Source organism: Mya arenaria, chromosome 1 (genome assembly GCF_026914265.1).
Source record: "Mya arenaria isolate MELC-2E11 chromosome 1, ASM2691426v1".
NCBI lineage: Eukaryota > Metazoa > Mollusca > Bivalvia > Myida > Myidae > Mya > Mya arenaria.
Genome location: NC_069122.1, coordinates 9,949,934 through 9,960,215, shown reverse-complemented (window position 1 = coordinate 9,960,215; position 10,282 = coordinate 9,949,934). Strand labels below are relative to the sequence as shown.

The 10,282-nt window shown below is 38.1% G+C and overlaps 1 protein-coding gene across 1 annotated transcript in view; it reads right to left on the bottom strand.

Moving 5' to 3' along the window:
- LOC128214035 (uncharacterized) overlaps positions 1–93 on the bottom strand; it is a 28,098-nt gene extending 28,005 nt beyond the window's left edge. Inside the window, exon 1 of the mRNA XM_052920302.1 lies at positions 1–93. This exon is cut by the window's left edge and continues 155 nt beyond it. Within this exon, the coding sequence (XP_052776262.1) occupies positions 1–45 (45 nt within the window). The 5' untranslated portion in view covers positions 46–93.
- Between the last annotated feature and the right edge of the window lie 10,189 nt (positions 94–10,282).

Here is a 10,282-nt window from a genome sequence, read left to right as displayed (position 1 = left end):
GATGAAATTATTAAACTGTTCACTAACCCATAAATCAGGCGTCATTTTTAATTCGATTTTGAAGTAAAACAACCTCAGGCCTGTTTATCGACATACAAAGGTTGTTATGTGTAATCGATTTGTGAACAGTTTTGAATATAACCCAAGTTATAGCATTGATTAATTTAAACGGGATCTTTAAATATAGACTCACACATGGTATCAAGTATTGGTAAAAGTTTATAAGTATGACTTGACAAAAGAGTATCATCAAAACAGTGGTTAAGTGCGACGCCCTGTAAAAGAACCACAATTGTGCTAGAAGCACACATTTTCCCGACATGAATATTTACATGAAAAGCTACAGAAACAAGCTCTGAAGCCAAAAGTTTAAACATAAACCCCGTTTAATGGCACAGGGTAAACGCCAAAGACATAAAACACAAAAACAAAAATCACAAACAAGAAAATCGGAACAACAGCTCAAAACTCCACAAATAGCACAGTGCATATATAATTTATAAAAAGTAGGTGTGTTAATCAAGGACTATTAGGTACCGCCTTGGAACGGTCCGTAAAATAAATTTACTGGGGATTTAAACTAGTTTGCGTGCACAACCTCACTCTTATCCCAACAATCCTGAATAAAGTAAAAACACAAAAGGTAAACCTTATCAATGCATGCATTAACTTGAGGAAACTTAATAATAATAACAAAGTACTTAAACTAATAGGTCATCCCCAAGTACTTCGATGATTAAGGATCCCAACTCTATCAGCAAACAAAAGAATACAATGCAGAGTACCTAATGCAAACTTTTAAAAAATACCATGCATTTATTGTTTGAAACAATGAGCATCACACATAGTCTTCCTTAACAAATAAAAGGTTTAAAACTGTGTGATCATAGAGTTTCTTAATAAAAAGCATCCATGTACTTAAACTGGTGAATAAGTAAAGAAAACATTATTAAAAGTAAAAACGACATGTATTAGCTAAACTTTTCTTGCAAATGATTACCTAAGTAAAATTTTACAAGAAAGAGACGTCACACGCTGGAGCATCCATAGCCAGCTGAAAAGACGGACTTAAAGATAACATGAATCTGCAGAATTGTCATAAAATCAAAGCACTGAAAGATTAGTTATGAAAGGACGTCATATTCAACCTTATATTTTGTATGGGGAATTCATCATAAAAAATTGAATCCAATTTCATCCTTTGACGCTTCTATTTTCTTCTCTAGTGTACAGTATCAAGATTATTTACATCCGTATGTTACCATATAAAACAAAGGCTATTTGTAAAATTAAACACAGAAGTAACATATTTGTATTTGAATGAGACTCCGTGCGTATGGTCACAATATCCCAGATGGGAGGTCGGTGACTATGGTCCTTATTCCCTAGTAAGAATGTCGTCATCTATGCGTATGGCTTCGCATTCTAGGTAAGATGTCGGTCTGAATGTGCATTGTCAATATGTCCCAGTTGTCAGTCTTAAGGCGCATGGACCCCATACTAAAGGTGGAATGTCGTTCACCATCTCCCCCAGGTGGTATGTCAGTGTACACCTCCCCCAGGTGAGAGTTCGGTTTCCTTTAACCTAAGGTGGGATGTCCGTCAGCATCTTTCTCATCTTGGAATGTCGGTCTCTATCTCCGCCAGGTGAGATGGCGATCACCATTTCCCCCTGAAGGTTTCGGTCTTTATCTTCGCCTGGTGGAATGTCAGTGGCCATTTCCCCAAGAAGGTATGACGATCTCCATCTCCTCCAGGTTGGATGTTAATCTACATTTCTCCAAGGTGGTATGTAGGTCATCATCTCCTTCACATGAAAAGTCGATCTCTATATCCCTCAAATGGGAGGTTGGCCGCCATCTCCCCCAAGATGGGATGTCGGTCTACATCTTCCTCTGGTGAGATGTCAGTCTCAATCTTCCCTAAGTTGGAATATCAGTCTGCATTTCCCAATGTGGGATGTCGGTCTTCATCACCCTTAAGTGGAATGTCGGTCTCCATCTCCGCCAGATAGGATGTCGGTCTCAATCGCCCCTTGGTAGGATGTCAGTCTCAATCGCCAGAGGTTAGATGTCAGTCACAACTGCCCTTGGCGGGATGTCAGTCTCAATGCATATGGACCACTAGAATCGTGTGGTATGTAGGTCTCGATTTCCCCCATGTGGGATGTCGTTTTCCTTATCACCAAAGGGGTGATGTCGGTCTTCATCTCCCCCACATGGGATTGTTGTCTATATTTACTCGGGCTAATTAATTATTTCTCGCTTTAATTGTCATCAAGTTTTCACGCACCTTTCAAGAAATAATGCTTCACTTTCCTCTGAACTTCTTAAAGACCGATTCGACATAATCTCAGAATCACTGCGCGCATATCCATGACAACCACGAATTATCACATAAACATACGCATTAATTTTCACTACTCACAAGAGTTCCGGCAAAAAAATCGTTTTCACTTATTTTTGTTTAATTGAGGTGGGTGGCCACTCTTTTAAGATATGTTCATCCCAACCCTCGCGCAGGCTGTTTTGCGCAAATTCGGTAAACCTCGTTACCGCAAAACACCTTACGTTCGGGTCGGGATGAACCTATCTTACACTCTCGGCCATGGAAGATACTTATAATCTCCCACTAGGACATTTCCCATGGAAGGGATGGAAACTGACGATCCCATCTTGGGAAGACGTCCGGCAACCCAACTGGGGAAGATGCAGATTAAAAACCCCTAAGGGAGATGGAGACTTACACCCCAACTAATGGAAATTGAGAACGGAGGATAGAGAAAGACGCATATTCCCCCTGGGTGAGATGGAAGACAACATCCAAGTTTGGATAGGTAAATTGGCATTCCCTATGTGGAGATAGAGACCTTTATCAAACCTGGAGAAGATGGAAACTAACATTCTAACCTACGGAGATTGAGAACGAAATTCCATACAACGGTAATGGAGACCAACATCCCACTTTATTGGGGGAAATGGAGGCCGACATCCAACATCCCGAAGTTGGTAACCGATTTCACACCAAAGGGAGATGGAAACGGTCATCTTTTCTGGAGAAAATGGATACCGACATCCAACCTGGCGGAGATAAACACTGACATTACACAGTGTGGATATTGAGACAGACATTACATTTGTCGGAGATGGAGACCAACTTCTCAACTTGGGGAGTTGTAGGCCGACATAACACCACGGGGAGATGGAGACCGATTTCCCACCTGGATGCAGATGAAAAGCGACGACCAAAACTAAGGAGAAAAAGACCGACATCATATATAATTATGTGCAAATGAGGAAGATGGAGGCCGATATTCCCCCTTCCATAGATGGAGACCAAAATTATACTTGAGGGAGATTGAAGCCAACATCCATACAAGGAAATATCGAAACCGACAACATTAAACCAGGCAGAGATAAACAGTGACATCCCCCCTTGCGGACATGGCCGCTGACATCACACTTGTCGGAGACGGAAACCAACTTCCCGGCTACGGGAGTTGATGACAGACGTACCACCTCGATTAAATAGAAACAAACATATTCTACTTGAGGATATAGACAGTGGCGTGCAATATGGGAGAATAAAAGACTCACAACCCACCTGGCGGAGGTGTGGACCAACATCCCTACTGGCAGAGATGGAGACCGACATCCCGTTTGGCAGAATTGGAGACCGACAAACCACCGTTATCAATTGGAGATTAACATCCCATCTGGGGGAGATGGAGGCTGATATCGTACCTGGAAACATGGAGACCGTCGAACCGACAGGGGAAGATATGAAGACGGACATCCACCTGGGAGAAACGGAGACGGGCGTCGCATTTTAGGGAGATGGAGACAGACATCCCACCTCAGGAAAACGGAGACTAACATTACACCTTGGCGAGATGGAAATTGACTTTACCCTTGCGGCGATGGGGACCGACATACCACCTTGGGGAGACACAGACATCCAAGTTTAAATAATTGGTCTATTGGCATGGCACCGGACATCCCACTTTGGGGAAATGGACACGGATATCCCTTCTTGGGGAAACATCACAGCATCACAACTGAGGGAGATTGAGATATATATCTGATCTGGGGGAGATGGAGACCGATTTTTTTTTCAAGGGGACATTGTGACCAAGATCCCGCCTGGGGGAGATGGAGACTGACATTGCACCTTGAGGATTTGGAGACGGATACCCTAGGTGGCATGTCGGTCTCCGTCTCCCCCCCCCGCAGGGTAGTGTCGGTTTCCATCTCCACCATGTTGGATGTGAGTCTCCATTTCTCCTAGGATTTATGTGAATCACCGTCTTCGTCAAATAGGAGGTCGGTCTCCATATCTCTCAAATTGGATCTCGGTCTCCATCCCCCACCCCCCGGATGGAATGTCGGTCTTCATCTTTCTCTGGTGGGATATCATTCTACATATCCCCAAGGTGGGATGTGGAAATCTTAATCTGCAAGGGGGAATGTCGGGATCCATTTCCACCTGGTGAAGTCGGTCTCTATGCTCTATATCATAATGCATGTTGCCTCCATACCCAGTTGGGATGTCGGTCGCAAGGCTTAATGTCACCTTACTTGATGATGTATGTCTGTCTCCAAGCATATTGTCACCACTCCCCATACTTCTTGTGGGATGTCTGTTTAAATGCGTATTTATGTGTAATGTCCCATACCTCTTGTGTGATGTCTTTCTCCATGCATAATTTCCATACCTCTTGTGTGATGTCTTTCTCCATGCATAATTTCCATACCTCTTGTGTGATGTCTTTCTCCATGCATAATTTCCATACCTCTTGTGTGATGTCTTTCTCCATGCATAATGTCCATACCTCTTGTGTGATGTCTTTCTCCATGCATAATGTCCCATACCTCTTGTGTGATGTCTTTCTCCATGCATAAATTCCCATACCTCTTGTGTGATGTCTTTCTCATTGCATAAAATCCCATACCTCTTGTGTGATGACTTTCTCCATGCATAATTTCCCATACCTCTTGTGTGATGTCTTTCTCCATGCATAATGTCCCTTACCTCTTGTGTGATGTCTTTCTCCATGCATAATGTCCCTTACCTCTTGTGTGATGTCTTTCTCCATGCATAATGTCCCTTACCTCTTGTGTGATGTCTTTCTCCATGCATAATGTCCCTTACCTCTTGTGTGATGTCTTTCTCCATGCACAATTTCTCATACTTCTTATCGGGTGCCTTTCTCCATTTATAATATTAGTTACACTGTTAGTAGCTGGGGGGGTATGTGATATATACACCCCAGTGGTTTCATACCACGCTCGAGCTTCGCTCTCGCATGGTATGAAACCACTGGGGGTGTATATCACATACCCCCCCCCTCCCAGCTACTAACAGTGTAACGAATATATCTCACCGAGTACCTTTAATAATAAGATTATATTAAGATATAATGTATGTGTTATGAAAATATTCAGTGACGCTTAAATATTGTCACAAAATTATATTTTAAGAAATACAAAAAGTTTGTTATCAAGTTTATTTGGAATAAAAACAATAACAATGTAAATATAGTAATAACATTGTTTGACAGCATATATATTTTCTCAGTAAGGTTACATTAAATTATAACTGTACAAGAAAGATGTATCACAGCCAATAAATTTAATAATAAGAAAAACAACAACAGTAAACTGTTTTTAACACTTTTTTTAACAATTTCTTGAAGGCAACTCCTCAGCACACTTGCAGATTTCTTGTTGCATCAAAGCATCTCTTCTGAATTTAATTTTAACCTTTTTTGAGAGATTCGTCAGTTGTTGTGCTTGTAAACCGTTTTTTAGTCGCCATTTTGTAACCATTGACTCATGTAAACAGTCGGTTACACTCAACAGATTGCTGGAATAAAATCGATATTCAATAACGTGCATGAGTTGGCTCCCCTACAGTGAAAAGATAAGCCGAGAGAGAAGTTACACATTTTTCGGCCGCCATTTTGTTACGTATTCTGCGGAGTATGAAAGTTACAGGGGTGGTATGAAACCTACTGGAAATTACGGGGGGGGGGGAGGGTATGGATTATACACGTCGTGCACGTGACCGCTCTAGGCCAATTGGATAGCGTCATTCATGTAGATAGATAAATAGATTTATTCGTGCATATATATGTCATAGTAACAAACCAAATATCTCATAAAGTTATAACACAGACTGATATACAAAGTATTAGTGATGATATCTATACTAAAGCACAACATCATTAGAATGCTTTGGATACATACGTGCGTTAATAAAGATTTAATTCAATGTGGCAAATATATAACACAGGATAACCCATTAAAGTTATTCAACTTATTTCCAATGGGGTCCTTATGACAAATATAATTATTTGCCAAGATCTCAGTTGTAAGCTGTTTAAAGTAGGTTTTCTTATACAAAAATAGCATGCATGTACTCTTGACCAGTTAAAGAATGATTAAATGTTTGATATCGAACTTTTACAGTTATAATGCAACCGACTGTTAAAACCATATGACACTTAAGCATAATATGACAAAAATCTTTGGACTGATATGCAAGATTAAATGAATAACAATTAATAAAATAGGAAATCTTCCATTTCTGCACATTTCATACCAACAATGAGATGTGATTTCATTTCTTTTTTAAAAGTATTCTTATTTTTCAATTCTTTTAACTTTATTGGAAGACTGTTCCAGTCCTGGATTGCTTGATAAAAGATAGTATTTAATATAAAACTGTCAGCCTGTGGCACTTTAAAATTTCCAGCACTATGTCTACTGTTGTAAGAATGTGTGGACGAGACTAAAGTAAAATGTTCCTGTAAGTATGATGGGCATTTGCTATTAAAGATTTTATGTACATGGTATAGTCGTAGTTGCTTTATCCTATTTTCTATATTACGCCATCCAATATCACTGAAAGCCGAGACTTTCAGGGAAGTTCTACAATCATAGCCATAAATAAATCTGACAACTTTGTTCTGAGTGACCTGTAATCTGTTCTTGAATTGTTTATATATACCACTGTACCAAGATGTCGATGCATAGTCAAAATGACATTGTATTAAGGAGTTACATAACAATCTTCTTAGATTCATATCTAAAAAACGATTTTGTCTATATAAATTTTATAGCCTTGAATTAACTTTACCGACAATATTGTTAACAATAGATGCAGCACTGGGATCATTGTCCAGTATACTTACAAGATATTTAACAGATTGTTTAGGTTTTATGATATGGACATTGCAGTTAACATTAAAGCTATCAACTTTTGTTAGTTTTCTTTTAGACCCAAATAAAATACATTCTGTTTTTCCAAGATGCAAAGATAGTTTGTTGTCAACTAACCACTTACTACTGTTTTCAATTTCCTTGCCGAGTACATTACTAATAACAGACGGATCTTTGTGTGAGAAAAGGATAGCACTATCATCTGCATATAATATTAATTTACATTTTTCACTTATCCTTATACTCATATCATTGACATAGCATAAAAACAGCAACGGTCCAAGTATGCTTCCTTGAGGAACGCCACAAGAGATGTTCATGAATTCAGACGTTGTATTATTTACATTGACAACTTGTTTATGTCCAGATAAATATGATTGAAACCACTCAATTGAGTCCACACCAATTTCTTTTAACTTCTGACATAGAATTTTGTGATCTACGGTATCAAACGCCTTTTGAAGATCCAGCATAATCATTCCTGTATATAGACCTTTGGAATTTTGTTCTTTTATATGGTCGGTCAAATGAATTAGGCAGGAGTCAGTTGAATAGTTACATCTAAAACCACTCTGAAGTTCGTATAATAATCCATGTTTAACAAGAAAAGATTCTAGTTGGTTGTATACAACTCTTTCTAAGATTTTTGAAACTATACATAGTACGCTTACAGGTCGATAGTTTGAAACATCAGATCTGTTGTTTTTCTTAAACAATGCTTTAACTTTAGCATTTTTGAGTTCAGATGGTACAATGTTACTTGTGATAGAGCTGTTTATCAGAAATGTTACTGGTATCTTTAAAAATGGTGCAGGAATGTTATCTAACCCTGTGCTTTTTGAACAATTTAGTTTACATAGTTCCTTGTAAATGTATTCTTCACTAACAGTGTGAAGTTTAAATTTAACAGAGTCAGGATTTCTATCTTTATAAAATCGTTTAAAACAGTCAGACTCATAGTTAAACACATTGAAGGGCAAAGGTAGTTTTGTTACTAAAGTTGAGGCTACAGTAGTAAAAAAAGTATTATTAAAGTGATTTGCAATCTTACATGGTTCAAAACAATTTTCATCATCAATGTTCAAAACAATATTTGGAGAAGATTTACTTTTACTACTATATCCAAGATTTTTTAAATCTGACCACAGCTTTTTTGGATCGTTTTTATTTTCTTCCAGCTTGTTCGACATATAATCTGATTTGGCCTTAATTACTTCTTTCTGAACAAGGTTTCTGTAAAAACGATATTTATAATGTAGGAGGTGAGATATTGTCCCATACCTATTGTGTAATGTCTTTCCCCATGCATAAATTCCCATACCTATTGTGTGATGTATGGCTCCATGCATAATGTCCCATATCTATTGTGCAATGTCTTTCTCCGTGCATAATGTCCCATACCTATATTTGTAATGTCTATCCCCATGAATAAATTCCCATACCTCTTGTGTGATGTCTTTCTCCATGCATAATGTCCCATACCTCTTGTGTGATGTCTTTCTCCATGCATAATGTCCATACCTCTTGTGTGATGTCTTTCTCCATGCATAATGCCCCATACCTATTGTGTAATTTCTTTCCCCATGCATAAATTCCCATACCTATTGTGTGATGTCTTTCTCCATGCATAAATTCCCATACCTCTTGTGTGATGTCTTTCTCCGTGCATAAATTCAAATACCTCTTGTTGGATTTTTTTCCAAGGCAAGGTAAGAGCTGTCTATCCAGGACTGAGGACACAACGCACCCAATGATCCCTTATATATTGAATGTAAAGCACCCATCTTGGAATGAGGGAATTTTCAGAAGCGAATTAACTGAACTCGACTGTATTATAAGTGATGGACTGTTTCCATTACAGTTCACGCCCATTACTGAATATGATAATCAGAACATGCATTTATAGTAGAAGTGTTGACATTCCTCTGAAAATATTTATGAAACATATTAAACATTCACTCTTACTCCCAAATATGATTTACCACAATTAATACAATTATTTTAATATACCTACAAGTGTGTGTATACCACGTGATAAATTGCGTCATAAATGCTACGTCGGCAAGCAATATTTGATTTGAAAAAAGATTTTAAACAAAGATAACTTCAAAGTTTCTTCACCATTTTAAATGAAACATAGCGCAGTCTACGCCGCTTACGGAGCCCCACCTTCGTTCTTTTACCAGAATTTGATTGCGAGTTTAGTTTCTTACAACACTTCGACAAACCTTTTCACAATACGGCCGTCTGACGAAGCACGGTCAAAAACAGGTCTGTCGAAGTGTTTGATGAAACTAATGACCTCATCAAAATTTGGTTATAAAACAAATGCGGGGCTCTTTATGCGGCATAGACTGCCCTTTTTTTCATTTAAAATGGTGTTGTAATTAAAAAGTTATCTTTGATTTAAGTCTTTTTTCAAATCAAAATATTGCCTTCCGACGTAACATTATGACGTTATTATTTATCACGTGGTATACACACACTGAACAAGAATAAGTAAATGTTGAAAACGATGGTTATTATGCAGGATACTGTGTTTGATTTGAAAGGAAGGAGCAGAAAACACGGTTTTTCAAATTATTAGACCATAGTAGATCAGAGTAAATCTTTTTGCACCCACCAATCATTATATTTTTGCATTTTCAGATTTATCATTTTAAACACACAGTTTCCACCTTGTTATCAGTAATTTATAGTTTCCACACATGCATTATTTAGTAAGTGGTTAAAGATGAATCGCTCAAAATTTATCTTTGATATACATGTGTATGTATTGATTTTGACTTAGAGTGTCACTTTAATTGGAACATTTTACGACTCATTGTAAGCCCCGGGTATCAAATCAAAGCTTTTTCATTGTTTGAACTTTTTTTATCACTAGTATAATTGCACCTAACGAAGCTTTCTGTAAAGTTTCAATAAATTTGACGTAGTTGTTTCAAGCCGAAACACGGAGTCGGCCATTTTGATGTTGTATGTAAATCAAGACGTCTTGTATTTTTGTATAAGGTAACCATAGGAAGCCATCTGTGAAGTGTCATTGAATTTGGCCTGCT